Below are 14,561 nucleotides of genomic sequence, written 5' to 3'. Positions count from 1 at the left end.
CTAAACATGTCCTGGTTCAGTTTTTATTAGACTAAAATGCTGAAATATCCTTTGTTCATGGGAATAAATTCATTCATTCATTTTCTACCGCTTTTTCCTCACGAGGGTCGCGGGGGGTGCTGGAGCCTATCCCAGCTGTCTTTGGGCGTGAGGCGGGGTACACCCTGGACTGGTCGCCAGCCAATCACAGGGCACATATAGACAAACAACCATTCACACTCACATTCATACCTATGGACAATTTGGAGTCGCCAATTAACCTAGCATGTTTTTGGAATGTGGGAGGAAACCGGAGTACCCGGAGAAAACCCACGCATGCACGGGGAGAACATGCAAACTCCACACAGAGATGCCCGAGGGTGTAATTGAACCCTGGTCTCCTAGCTGTGAGGTCTGTGCGCTAACCCCTAGACCACCGTGCCGCCCATGGGAAGAAATTATTAAAGTATTATTAGTAAATAGTATTATTTGTCATGTAAACTCACAGGAAACAGTTTGTTGTTGATTTTTATATCTGATACAACAAAATGTTTGGACAAATGTAATGATGGCAACAAAAAAAAACTTTTGATCCTTTAAGAATTTAAAGGGGAACTGCACTTTTGGGCAATTTTAACCATCATTCACAATCTTTATGTGAAACATGAACATGTATTTCTTTCCGTTTTCTATGCATTCTATGGTAATGGTAATGGTTTTATTTCATTTGAACATGCATCAGATTACAATTGAATGCATCACATAATCAGTTCCCAGTTCCACATGTCCAAAAGGAGTAGGAAGAAGCAAAGCTTATTAAATCCTACCCCTCCATCTGGTACTTTTACAATCAGTAACTGTTACATTTGTTCACTTCCTGCTTTCCATAATACAGTTTAAGTTTTTTTTTTATTTTATTTTAATAATGTACCCCGTACCGAAGTAGGAGGTGATATGAGCATCCAATGCCATAATGGGTACCATAGTGCGTGTCAATATAGTGATATATATAGCACATCATGACTGGTTCAAGACTCTTCATCCTTGTATTTAGCAAACATCAACTGCTTGTATTGTTTCTTGAATTGGCTCATCGTTGTGCATTGTTTGATTTCCTTACTCAATCCATTCCATAGTTTGATTCCACATACTGAAATGCTATGGCTAGCATAACGTAGTCCTAGCATAGAAGTGTTTCAAATGTACTTCTTCCCTGAGATCATATTTCTCCTCTCTTGTAGCGAAGTATTGGATGACATTTTTAGCTAATTGGTTATTTTTAGCCTTATGCATTATTTTAGCTGTTTGAAGATGAACTATATCAGCAAGTTGAAGTATTTGTGATTTTAGAAATAAGGAGTTAGTATGTTCTCCGTAGGCGGCATTATGAATTATCCTTACTGACCTTTTTTCTCAGTACATTTAGTGAGTGCACTTTTTCTAGTACAAGAAAACAACTTAATATGAGCTAGCTAACAACAGACATCAATAGGAAACACTTATTTTGACGCTAAAGCCAGGAGTGTTTTATTTACGAAACTGACTTGCATATTAACCAAGCTACAGTAATAATGTTATTGTAGCAGCTCACATGAAAAAGTATTATCTGGTGGTATTAATTTGACTAAGACAGGTTGCTCCTTGAGCAGGTACAGTATACGTGACTCCTTGAGCAAAGTCACGCACGTGACATGAGAACAGGGTCAGTGTGATGCTCCCTTAGGGGACACTTGATATTTAAGGATCAAGGTCAATGCTGTTGTGCTGTGTACATCCCACTCTTGTGAGGAATACCGCTGAGACAACAGGTCCTCTCACTCAGTCTGCCATGACGCATTATGCCACACAGTGTGACCAGAAATGAGCTCTCATCGGGAAGCACGGGCAGTTTAATTAAGCAACTGAGAGTCAGTCATTGTGGAATCAACACATTTAAAAAAAAAAAGGTGTGGTTACCTTCTGTAAATAATTGCTTATACAGTAAACCTCGGATATATCGGATTCAATTGTTCCCACTGGTTTTGTCCGATATAAGCGAAATCCGTTATATGCGGATACCGGAAAATGTCCGTTTTACGCATATATCGGATTTATATCCGGTATATGCGTAAATCGGATTTTATCCGTTATAAAAAGGCACTTCCTTGACTATGTTTCCAATGTACCTGGACGCGCAGGCAACGCTGCAAACGCTGCAAATGACGTCGTATAGCGGTGATTGTCACGATTCGGCGAATCGGAGCGCCACGATGCGGCCATCCGATATATGCGAGGGAAATTTAATGGAAATGCATTGGAACGGGACTGGAGATTTTGTCCCAAATAGGCGAAATCCGTTATAAAAAATCCGATATATGCAATGAATTTTTATTGGAAATGCATTACAGAAAAATCGGTTCTTTTTTATCTGTCCGTTGTGAGCGAATTTCCGATATATCCGAGTCCGATATATCCGAGGTTTACTGTATATTATATGAAGTTATTAACAAGGAAAAAAAAAACACAAGTTGAGTTGACAAATCATGACCATTTCATGATGTTAAACTTTTGTGACCTACACATGGACTTCTTACAAGTGTAAACCAGATAGTGCTGATTCAGAAGGGATGGCTGAAGGTGACCCCTTGCCTCCTCCATGCTGCCTGTCTCACCACCTGATATTGATTCCATCTTGTCATCTGAATCAAGGATACATGGATTCATGGCCGTCTTGACAGTTCAAATACGGCCGTGTGTAAATTCTAACTCCACATCGGTATCATCGATTTCTTATTGATGTATTTATTCACTCGGTCAGATGCAAACCATTTAACAATCTAATCCAAATTGAATCTCACCTTATGGGTGTTTTTTCGGAGACGAGCAAAGGAATGTTGCTGTTGTGGTTTTATGAAGTGTTCGGGGGACTAAGAATAGAGCAGACTACAAGTGTAGAATGTAAATGCAGTGGCTGGGAGCAAAGGTTTAGATCACAGATGGGAGAATGTGCCTGCGTAGCCCTGCCCTATCAAGGGTAAACTGCCTTGCACACACACACACACACACATATGTGCAAACACCCTGTTTTTTGCCTCACCTTAAAAACAGCAGCATGAATATGCATAAGGCTGAAAGACATAGGAGGTACATAATTAGACAATCAACAACTCCCGGGTGCATTACTACGACGTAGGATAAGTACACCTCGTTTTCAACCTCCTCTCTTTTTTTTGGCATTGAGAGCACAGTCATGCTCCGTGTTTACATGCATTAAAAAAACATGCACTGCGCGATGATACAAACTTGTGTATCGAAGACAAAAGCAGGTTTTTGGTATAAAAACTCACATATTGCTCTTCTTGACAAATTCATCACAGCAACCTTGACTGCTACGAAAGAGCAAAAGAGCGCTGTAAAGTCAGGGCCATGCATACTCATCCATCAATACAGGGACACACCCTAAATAAAAGCAAAAAAAAAACAAACAAAAAAAACACACACACCTTGAGGCATTTGTGTACACCCCCCCCAAACAGGAAATGCAACAATTGATTTATTTACTTCAACAACAACAACAAAAAAAGCCAGCAAACCAACTTTTGACATGTGCATCACCTGCCGTGACACAACTTCTCATCACCCCACGTGACTCTTCTCCGCCATCAGCAATCCATCCACCATGACAAGCCCACTCACACCCACCCCACGACTTCAGGTATGTTTACCCATTCAACGCATGCACATGGTTTAGATGGTTTAGATTACACACACCACACACAACAGAAGGGGTGTACTGACCTGCCTTGGCGCTGACACACACACATTCTTTTCAAGCAGTTCAGCCTTTCAAAGAGGATCCGTTTGAACGCGTCTATATACATTGACCCGGTGGACGTTTAATCCTGTGTTTTATCAATATTTATTTATAGTGGTTCCCCTTTAAAAGAATCGGTCTATTGAGTGACAGGAAGCAGCGTGCAGTCTGCAGGGATGAGTGCCACCGTATCTCAGAGAAAGTCAGAGGATGCACAGGCTGACGGGATATTTGGACACTAGTGAATCTCTCAGAGATGTTGGCGAGAGAGAGATAGAGAGAGAGAGAGAGAAAGAGAGAGAGAGACGGACGGAGGAGGAGGGGTGCGCATTGACATGCTCACACACGCACACACTCATACAATCTGGCAAGCTGCTTATAAATATCTATGGATAAATGGCCGACATGCTCTTTTTAACTTCTGAGCCGTCATGTAGTACACTTTCATTTGAAGAAATCCTTACCTCCATGCTCGCTTTATCCTTTATATTGTTTCCTCTGGCAGGTCCACAGGGCTACATTTTAAACCGGTCGTTGTTTTAATAAAAAAGAAAAAAAAAAGAAACTGAAAGGTAAATGTCTTCACAATCGATTTAACCGAGTAGTAGAGGTGTCATTGAACTGCAGGCGTGGTGCGTTCAGGACACGCAGCGTCCATTGTTAGAGGTTAGATAACGTGGAGGAGCTAATCTGTAGATGTAGACACTCTGGATGGTGTTTCTTAGAGGAGATTTAGTGGACAAAAAAAAAACACACACACACACACACAAAGACAAGGCAAATAAGAAGGTCAAAGGGAAGTTGAGGGGCGGAAGGGAGGGAATAAGGAGTTAAAAGCACCGCCCCTTTTGTCTCGTGCAGTAGCCCACCTGCAGCAGCATCACTCCTAACACAAACAATTAAAGGCGAAAACAACTGAATTATGTAAGTCATGAAAAGCAACGAACAATACCGAGGAACATGATTAGCATAAAAACACTTTTATTTATTCACTGTAATTACTTAAAGAACGTAGCCAATAAATATTGGTATATTTAGACTATTTTAAAGTTACTAATATGCAGTATATGTGTGTGCGAGTGTGTGCTGATTGTTCATCAGTAATGGTGTGGACAAATTATAACTATTTTTTAAAAATATGTTATTTTATTTCCATGTCATAACCTCAATTTTTTCTCTGATTGCATAGACAGTATTTATTTTTGTTTGTTTATCTGTTTATCTCGAAAGACTGATGGCCACAGGGGCAACGTAACATGTTTATTCATTTTGTTTCACTTAATAAATTAAAATAAAATAATAAATAAAAATAAAAACTTAATAAATAAATTTCACAAAATAAATTAAATTAAATTAAAGCATCACATACTACTTAAAATAAACCGATCTTTTAATTTGTAATACACGTGGGCTTATTTATTGTTCAAAATTAGTCCTACAACTTGAATTTCATAAATGGAAATAGTTATGAATGGTTAACCATGAGAAGTGAACTGTGCTAGTTTAAGAAACTACAAAAAACTACAACTACCATGATGCAGTTCTCTTTTCTGACGTCACCAGATAACAATGGCGTCGTACGGAGATGGTACGCGTTCCCCCTCATCTTCTGAGGTCCGAGGAGAGAAGAAGACCACCTCGGTTTCTTTTGGTTTTGCCAAAACGTTAAGCAAGTTTAAACCTTCGACTGGCGACGTCGATACTCAGGACGAAGAGAAAGATTATTTAACCGGGATATCCAGAAATGAATTACAGAGGTAGGCTTCGTGTGCTAATGCTAACCATGTTTTTGTTTGAGTACTACTCGAGTCAACGTGGATTTTACGTCAGTTCTGATTTAGTATTAATGTATTGTTTCTAGTCAGTATGTGTAAAATCTAATGTGTTGCTTGAAAAACAGCGGTAACGCATGTCTTGCTAATTCTTCTGTTATGTAGCACAAAACCATCTGAAGCGCCAAAGGAACGCATCATCCCTCTGATCCTGAAGAACCGCTGGCGCCTACCTCACCAAGAAGACCAGGACGATGAAAGTGGAAGCAAAACCGGACCGATTCAATTAAATGGCCATGGAAGCGGAGACAAGACCCAAGACTCAAATGAAACGAATAACTCAGTCGAGGCTCAGGCTGTCAAAGAGCTCATTGAAGGTGTGTGTGTACTTTAACATGACATTTGGAGGTGATCATGTCCCTACATTATGTTTACTATTTTGAAGATTCGAGGAGGAAGCTTGAAGAGATGCAGTCGGAGGCTACTCTTCACCTCACCATTCCGTTGTTGGCACAGAACAAGGTGCCTGATGGCTTTGAGGATGGGGACCATATAAATGTGGAACTACGGCCTGAACCTGTAAGTAAAATATGTTATAAAAAATATCAGCAAACAGAAAATATTGCTCTTATTGTCATACTTTGCACTGCACTGTATCACACTGCAGTAAGAGGCATTTCTAATAGTTTTACCCAACACATTATTGTCAAGTGAATACCTCTCTGGTTAATTGGATTGTACAGGTGTACCTAATTTTGTGGCTGGTTGGTGCATAATTCAATCAGTTGATAGAACAAGAAGTGCACTTAACTTTCATTGAATGCTGACTTTTACAGTTGTTTGTCTGTGCATATATTACAGTCCACAGAAGATGATTACAAGAAAGTTCCCGTCGAAGGCTACGGACTCGCTATGCTGAAGGGGATGGGCTGGAAAAAAGGGGAAGGCATAGGGCGCACCTTTAAACAGTAAGTAATCACCTCTCTGGTTCTGACGTACCTTGATTAGAAGTTAAATTAATGCTGTCTTCTGTAAAATTTACTAGAAAAATTAACGTCCGGTGCTTAAAAGGGGTCGTAATGTTAAGTGAGGGGGTAGTGCAGTCGTGGAGAATGAGTGGGAGGAGTGCTGTGTTTAAGATCATCCATTCAGGAGTCTGAATGTCACATATACTGCAGTACTCTTAATGTAGGGCTGCAGCAATGAATTTATTGAAATTTAAGAAATTGATAAAAGCAATCTTCACTCTCTGAATGTACTGCAATGATGATAATTATTGTTACGGTCGTAAAGAAATCACCATATGGTTACATTACCTTATACGTCTATATGTGTATAAATTTACCAGATATGGACGGAATTTTGGTGTGTCAATGTAGTTCAGAGGAGAAAAAATGGAGTTGATAGAATACTGGCGGCACGGCGGTCTCGTGGTTAGCGTGCAGACCTCACAGCTAGGAGACCGGGATTCAATCCCCACCCTCGGCCATCTCTGTGTGGAGTTTGCATGTTCTCCCCGTGCATGCGTGGGTTTTCTCCGGGTACTCCGGTTTCCTCCCACATTCCAAAAACATGCTAGGTTAATTGGCCACTCCAAATTGTCCGTTGGTATGAATGTGAGTGTGAGTGGTTGTTTGTCTGTGTGTGCCCTGTGATTGGCTGGCGACCGGTCCGGGATGTGCCCCGCCTCTCGCCCGAGGACGGCTGGGATGGGCTCCAGCACCCCCCGCGACCCTCGTGAGGAAAAGTGGTAGAAAATGAATGATTGAATACTAATAGTGGATCTTGCTAATATTGAAGGTAAATTTACATAAATATCTGTGTAAATTAATGTAAACTTAGCTAGTATGTTTACCTGCGCGAACCGAACATCCTGTCCGCTCATCGGTCTGTCAATAAAACTCCCGCCGATTTGTTGTTATCTGGGTAACAGCCTTGAAATATAAAAAACAATTTCATCTTTCTGGGGTCGCATCGCAATTCACAAGCCAGCGTGTGCACAATGACGTACACAAGCATAAAATTAAACATGATTGGCTGGACAGAGACTCAATAATCAATGCAATAATCGCCCTATCACGCAGGTTCCATTGAAAATGAATGACTACAGGTGACATATGTCACCACCCATGTGTTTGTGGCGGGGGCGGGTAATTGAATTATGATAAAAATGCTGTCCCATCCTGTTGTATCCAACAGTAATGAATGTGTCTTTTTACACTTTTCCTGTCGTAGAGATGTGAAGCCATATGAATACAAGCCCCGGGTTATAGGTTTGGGTCTCGGCGCGGATCGCTCAGCAATACGGGATCTGGAGCCCAGCAAAACTCGGCGTCCGCCCAAACCGGGCGAGGTGCGTGACAAGGAGGAAGAGGAGCCGCTCGTGTTAGGTCGTGGAGGTTGCGTGCTGGTGGAGTCAGGGGCGCATAAAGAGCGTTATGGAAAGGTAAAGGAGTGTTTGCTTCCATGTTGATTATGAGAGTTGAAAACGAAGGAAGAAACCACACAACCACCCATTTTTACCTTTTCTGCCCTCTGGTTTAACTTTGCCGCAGATCGAAGCTTTGGACACAGACAACGCCCGTGTTTTGGTGAAGATGGCCATCGGCGGTGATGTGGTGTCCGTCCACCAGTATGCTGTTAAACTGGTTAGACAAAAGGAATATGACAGATACAGCAAAGACCTAAGTAAGTGGGACAATGTAGGATTTTGGTTAGATGGCGCAGCAATAAAAATGTTTAGCTATTTTATTTATAACGTAAAATAATGGTGCAATTTACCAGCTACATCATCGCGTATTTCTAATAATAAATTTAATGACAATTTTATTACTATATGTGGGGCAGTTATATTAACAAGCGTCAATTGTATAAAAATACAACATCTGCAGGGCTTGACAATAACGATGTACCGATGGCCCGGGGCAATTTAAAACAAAATTCAGGCAAGTAAATCCAATCAGTGATATTCCCGTCGGTAATTCCGGTGGTAATTTGCAAACCAATCCTTGCAAATCTTGAAATGGACCAATCAGAATCGTTTATTTAGACCGCGGTCCACAGTCCGCGTTTTACCCACACCCGTTCTTGTTCGCGATCAACCAATCAGCGATCGTTTGACTACGAAAACATCTATCATGGCGTCCCTGCCAACATGGTCTAATTCTTCAACAACTTGTGAAGGAAAACAGCAAAAAGTGATGAAACGGTGCCTCCTAAACAAGTATTTTATTAGCGGCAGCAAATTAAATGATAGCACAGGTGAGTGAATCACATTGCTGTGACAATTTGAAGCGTTCACAATGAAACACCGCCGATTAGATCCAATACCAAGTGATGATTTTGCACAAGCTACAAAATCTAGCGCTTCCATTTCTCTGTGTATTTTTCTCACCTTTGCTTCACAAATTATTGTTTGACCGTTGAGCATTTTTTTTTCAGGATTAAAAACACTTTACTAGTACACAAATGTGTCTATTCAGTAATGTTTCATTGTGGTGCACAACTTATAAAAGTGCCTAGAAGTCTCTTGACAATGCAGATTTCCATGCAACGTCATGATCTATGTAGGAAAACAACCACAAGAAATGATAATCATTTCATCTTTATTTGAGATTCTCACGTGATGCCACAAAAATTAGATGATATCATTATGGCGGTCTTTTCATTTTACATGGGGCAAGTTCGGGCAAGTAGTTCTCACCTTAAGAATTCCCCATGGGCAAGTCATTTTTGTTTTTAACGTAGAGCCCTGACCTGTAATATCCAACTGACACGGTATGGTAACGGTTGTCCAACAGGTCGTCTGAGTAGAGCACATAAACAGAAGGTAAAAGAGGACAACGAGCGACGCCAACAGGAGGAAAAAGAACGGCGACACATAGACAACGTGAAACACAAGTCTTCAGAGAGAGACGGAGACAAAGATAACAGGAAAAGGAAACACAGAGAATCAAGTAAAGACCGGTATGAGGCCTTGAACGCATACACAACATTGTTTTCTCTTCCTCTTTTTAATGAAGCATATTTGATGTTTGTCCAGTGAGAAGCCTCCAGAGAAAGAAGCAAAGCCGGCTAAGGCTCCGCCCTCTTGGCTACAGCGAGACTTGAAAGTTCGTTTTATAGACAAAGCTTTCAAAGGTGGCCGGTACTACAACTCAAAGGTATGGATATGAAATGATCAGCTCCAGTTTCACACTAAAATGAAACGCTCCCATCTTTCATGAGTTGTACTCAAAGATGGGATTTTTTTTATGTACACAAAAGGCCTGTTTCTTGCAAACATTGTTCACAAATATGTCTGATCTGTGTTGCTGAGCACTTCTCTTTTGCCAATATAATCCATCCACCTTGCATTATAGCTGGGTCTCTGAATGTTCATTTCACTACTACAGTAAACCTCGGATATATCGGATTCAATTGTTCCCACTGGTTTTGTCTGATATAAGCGAAATCCGTTATATGCGTATACCGGAAAATGTCCATTTTACGCATATATCGGATTATATATCCGGTATATGCGTAAATCGGATTTTATCCGTTATAAAAAGGCACTTCCTTGACTATGTTTCCAATGTACCTGGACTGGGCAATGAAAAGAGACGTAAGGTAATGAGAATTTAACTTTATTGGACTCTGAGCATAACAAATTGTTAATTAAGCTAGGCCCTGTTACGCCCGTCAGGCCTACGTTATTTCCAATAGTGAGGTTAAGATCTCATTCACTGCTGTGCTAGTATTATTGACGTCACTCACTTTTATATTTGTCCTAAATCTGGAGCCAGGAGAAAGACAATAGCCAGTGACATCAACAAGATTAGCATAACGATGCGGCCATCCGATATATGCCAGGGAAATTTCATGGAAATGCATTGGAACGGGACTGGAGATTTTGTCCGAAATAGGCGAAATCCGTTATAAAAAATCCGATATATGCAATGAATTTTTATTGGAAATGCATTACAGAAAAATCGGTTCTTTTTTATCTGTCCGTCGTGAGCGAATTTCCGATATATCCGAGTCCGATATATCCGAGGTTTACTGTCTAAGTCATTTTCGAGAATTTGGTAGTACATCCAACCGGCCTCACAATCACAGACCACGTGCAAACCGAACCAGACCTTTACCTCCAAGATAGCATTGACACCCGTTCAATAATCCTGCTGTCGAATCAGCGTCTGCAACACACCGATGAGGTGTATGGATTAGCTCCGCAAAGGGGAAATGCTCACTAACACCAGGAGACCAGGGTTCAATTCCACCCTCGGCCATCTCTGTGTGGAGTTTGCATGTTCTCCCCGTGCATGCGTGGGTTTTCTCCGGGTACTCCGGTTTCCTCCCACATTCCAAAAAACATGCTAGGTTAATTGGAGACTCCAAATTGTCCATAGGTATGAATGTGAGTGTGAATGGTTGTTTGTCTATATGTGCCCTGTGATTGGCTGGCCACCAGTCCAGGGTGTACCCCGCCTCTCGCCTGAAGACAGCTGGGATAGGCTCCAGCACCCTCGTGAGGAAAAAGCGGTAGAAAATGAATGAATGAATGACTTCACTTCTAGAATGTTTGAATCATAACCATTCATTCATTTTCTACCGCTTATCCTCACGAGGGTCGCTGGAACCTATCCCAGCTGTCTTCAACCAAAAGTTTTATATTTTTGTTCAGACTTCGTCATTCTACATTACTGACCAGTAACCGCTACTACGAGTATTAACATATTAGCATTATGATCATCGACATGTACAATCATTTTCTTCCAGATGCGCGTGGAGGATGTCTTGACCCCGTATACGTGCATTTGTCGAACCGAAGACGGAAGACTGTTAGACGGTGAGCGCATATATCAACGTATAGTATTTCTTTGTATTTTGTATGACACAATCAGCCCCCCCCCCCAGGGTAAAGTGTGAATACATGACAGAAATTTTTGCTAAGATTTTGGCTTTTGATCAGCTGATGAACAGCCTATATTCCTATAATGGCCGTTTGCAATCAATTTTAAATTCAAAAGATTTTTATTTTGAAGCACTACTTGGAACCGCTTTAATATCCAACAATGCAACATGTAAATTATTGTAATTTTTCAACTAGTCATACCATTTGGAATAGAGTATACATTAATGTATATACATTAAAATGATGCTGGACAGGATGGTTAAAAAATGGTGTTTACTGACAGTTAATGTTAATTTTTACTTAGTGTATTTAAATGCATGTTTTTGTCCCGTGACAGATGTGGAGCAGAACAAGCTGGAAACTATTGTCCCAAAAGGAGATTATGATGCCATAATGGTTGTACTTGGTGAACACCGAGGACAGGTGAGCAAGGACTCATCTTCATTTTCCACCCATTTGAATGTGTTTTAATGATGCAGTGCCTCAACTTCATATCTAAATGTGTGTACAGGTGGGTCGTATTCTGCAGCGGGACAAGAACAAGTGCAAAGCAATGGTTCAGCTTGAAAGATACGAAAAGAAAGTGTTTACTTTGGATTATGACTGCATTTGTCACTATTTGGGCGCGGCAGACCACTGCTGAATTTAAGTAGTTTTTATCCCACTTGAAGTGTTTTATTTCAATGCCAAAATATATTGTTTTGTAATGTTTGTAATAAAATCATGCATACATTACAAGAAAATAATTGTTTGGAACAGGCTCATTCTCCTTTGTGGTTGCACTGAATGAAAATAATGTCATCAGTTGTTAAACCAATTGGTTTGAAAACACTCAGTCACAAAGTTCTTTTTGAATTTATTAGCATACCATGTCTATGATGATCCTAGTGACAAGGTATCCACTCCTTTACATCATATCAAAACATATTTACATATTTTTGTCTAGTTTCTAATCCAAGCACATCATATTCCACACCAACTAGCCCCTCTCCTTAGGAACAAAGTGGTATTGCAAGGTCAGATACAATTGGAGCTTATTACAAACCTCAGACAAATGTTCTTATGAACTTATGAGTTACCAGTAAAGTAAAATGACATCCAAGTACAGCCGGGACTTGATGTTACTCTTTAGGAATTTGATTAGCAGCATTAGCCCGCAGTACAGCTCCTGGACTGGGGTACGGTCGCTGCTGGAACAGAGGCCCAGCCGCTGTGGTATCGGCTCCTGTCTTGGCTTCGTTGCGTTTGGGAAGACCACTTGACCATGAGCCCCTGTAAAAAAGAGAAAATGTTTATGGTCAACTGGGATTACATTCACTCGGAGACAACAGGAGCGAGAATTCATGGGATACTGTACTTTGGAGCATCAGAATATGCACTTGGATCCATTGGATCCAGTTCATCGTCTTTTCTGCCTGGAATTGCATAGAAGACAAGCAAGTAAGAGGCAAGCAAAGAGGGCAGGCACTTAAAAAAAAAATAAAGAAAACCTGGAAAAATCTTTACCTCTTTTGCCCTTATTATAAGGTGCTGTGTCTTCTCGCCTTTGCTTCCTTCTGTCTCGGTCCCTTCTATCGTCCCTCTCGCGATCTCGGTCCCTCTCCCGGTCTCTGTCTCTGTACCGCTCTCTGTCTCTGTCCCGCTCTCTATCGGACTTCTCAAATTGACGCTCGCCTCTGTCATCTCCCTCTGCTGAACATCCATTCAAGACATTGGTAAGAAAAAGAACTCCCAAAATCTTAAATATTTTTTTTTTCCTGACCTTTTTGTTTCTTTGCAGCTTTTGTTATCTGAGCAGATGGGTCATTTGGGGATAGCCAGGCTACCAAATCTGTCTCCACATTCCAGTAATAAGGAAGACCACTACAGAGAACAGAGAGAATGTGTATTTACACCTGCAATTTGTTATTGTAAAATGCAGTTGAACTATAGTCCGCTGTCTGACAGTTAAAGATGTCTGCCTAACCTGTTTATCCACTTTTAAATCCTAAAAGTAACATTTTTGTGAAGGGAAAAATGATCAAACGTCAACAATGTCAGTGTATTGCTGGAATCAAGTACACATACCAAGCAGGGTCAAAGACTTTATACCAGTTGGGTGGCAGATTTTCTATCCTGGTGGCTTCATAATCTACATTGTTGTCATCATAATCTTCAGCAATAATCTCTTCATCTGCCCCTGGAGAAAAAAAATGTCATATGGCACAAGAATTAAAAAAACTGAATTCAGGCTGGGACGTTTCTGGGTTTTTTTTTCCCCCTCCCAACCTTGCTCTGACGGTTTCACAATCCCTCTCTTGGCCAAGCGGGCCAGTAATGCCGGAGGAAGAGGCATTCTGCAACAGGGAGCAAACATTTATGCATGTTAACAATTTAGATGTTTACGTTATTTCACTAAAGTGTTATTTGACACATCCGGTAGTGTTATAGTTTGATCAAAAGCCCCAAAAACTAACAATAATCATAACATTGTGCGCCAAAGGCCAAGTATTTAAAACAAGTGTGTGAACGGAACTAATTTCATCTCAGCTGTTTGTGTTCTCACATTTTGACTGCAGATTAATTTGTCAAATTTAACAAATAAGAAAACAGTAACAATTAGGCAAACTACTAAACTGCAAATTCAGTTTAACAGTACTACAACAGAGAGGTAAACACGAATTCAACAATGGCAGAGGGCTCACGTCGAAGCTTTCCTCAAGCTGGTAGCTGAAAGTTCCATCAAATAATGCGTGAATATTTGTAATACCAAAAATGATATGAATGAATAATAAAGAAGTTTCACCTTATTAAGATAATCGCCTCTTTGGTGCAGAAATTTCGGATACGATGCAGCGGCACAGGCTGCGCACATTGATGACGTAGTAGCCTTTCAATGGCTCCATGAGGTATGACTTTCTAGTTATTTAAAAAAAAACTTTAAAAGACACGCACACACACACAAATTAAACAAAGTTATTTTTTTCCAATTAAATATAAATTACCATATATAACATTAAAATATTATTTGAGACCCTAGTTTGAATGATTGCTATATACTCCAGACCACTAGATGGCATCTTCAAAGCGGCATGTCAAATCGCCCCTCAATGCAGTCGAAATAATGAGGAAGATCGCGCGG

The 14,561-nt window shown here is 40.6% G+C and overlaps 3 protein-coding genes across 8 annotated transcripts in view; 1 reads left to right on the top strand and 2 right to left on the bottom strand.

Annotated features, from left to right (window-relative positions):
- The window catches only part of LOC131104448 (membrane-associated guanylate kinase, WW and PDZ domain-containing protein 1), a 52,243-nt gene extending 47,729 nt beyond the window's left edge, over positions 1-4,514 (bottom strand). For 2 of the 6 annotated variants that reach the window (XM_058051632.1, XM_058051633.1), the window contains exon 1: positions 3,757-4,020. In XM_058051632.1, the coding sequence (XP_057907615.1) occupies positions 3,757-3,839 (83 nt within the window). In that variant the 5' untranslated portion in view covers positions 3,840-4,020. Of the gene's footprint in view, positions 1-3,756; positions 4,021-4,236 lie in introns of those variants that run through there. The other 4 variants (XM_058051628.1, XM_058051631.1, XM_058051630.1 and 1 more) reach the window with 3 other exon arrangements.
- A 790-nt stretch (positions 4,515-5,304) lies between these two features.
- On the top strand, positions 5,305-12,154 carry gpkow (G patch domain and KOW motifs). Its single transcript, XM_058051001.1, has 11 exons — positions 5,305-5,529; positions 5,710-5,921; positions 5,990-6,123; positions 6,406-6,512; positions 7,780-7,990; positions 8,100-8,232; positions 9,345-9,510; positions 9,587-9,707; positions 11,305-11,374; positions 11,778-11,863; positions 11,952-12,154. The coding sequence occupies exons 1-11, from the start codon at positions 5,342-5,344 to the stop codon at positions 12,081-12,083; spliced, it is 1,560 nt and encodes a 519-aa protein (XP_057906984.1). The 5' UTR covers positions 5,305-5,341; the 3' UTR covers positions 12,084-12,154.
- A 127-nt stretch (positions 12,155-12,281) lies between these two features.
- On the bottom strand, positions 12,282-14,324 carry pqbp1 (polyglutamine binding protein 1). Its single transcript, XM_058051010.1, has 7 exons — positions 14,226-14,324; positions 13,709-13,776; positions 13,508-13,619; positions 13,203-13,303; positions 12,947-13,132; positions 12,798-12,855; positions 12,282-12,712 (listed from the first exon to the last, which is right to left on the bottom strand). Exons 2-7 carry the CDS (start codon positions 13,773-13,775, stop codon positions 12,562-12,564), a joined length of 675 nt encoding a protein of 224 aa, XP_057906993.1. The 5' UTR covers position 13,776; positions 14,226-14,324; the 3' UTR covers positions 12,282-12,561.
- Between the last annotated feature and the right edge of the window lie 237 nt (positions 14,325-14,561).

This window comes from Doryrhamphus excisus, chromosome 16, assembly GCF_030265055.1.
Source record: "Doryrhamphus excisus isolate RoL2022-K1 chromosome 16, RoL_Dexc_1.0, whole genome shotgun sequence".
NCBI classification, from domain to species: domain Eukaryota; kingdom Metazoa; phylum Chordata; class Actinopteri; order Syngnathiformes; family Syngnathidae; genus Doryrhamphus; species Doryrhamphus excisus.
This window is presented reverse-complemented; position numbering and strand designations above follow the sequence as displayed.

Coding starts and splice junctions, on each gene's coding strand:
- gpkow (XM_058051001.1), top strand. CDS start 5,342: ATGGCGTCGTACGGAGATGGTACGCGTTCCCCCTCATCTTCTGAGGTC. Junction 8,233..9,344: donor CAGATACAGCAAAGACCTAA/GTAAGTGGGACA, acceptor GTTGTCCAACAG/GTCGTCTGAGTAGAGCACAT. Junction 9,708..11,304: donor GCCGGTACTACAACTCAAAG/GTATGGATATGA, acceptor ATTTTCTTCCAG/ATGCGCGTGGAGGATGTCTT.
- pqbp1 (XM_058051010.1), bottom strand. CDS start 13,775: ATGCCTCTTCCTCCGGCATTACTGGCCCGCTTGGCCAAGAGAGGGATT. Junction 13,620..13,708: donor TGTGAAACCGTCAGAGCAAG/GTTGGGAGGGGG, acceptor TTTTTTCTCCAG/GGGCAGATGAAGAGATTATT. Junction 12,856..12,946: donor TTATAATAAGGGCAAAAGAG/GTAAAGATTTTT, acceptor ATGCAATTCCAG/GCAGAAAAGACGATGAACTG.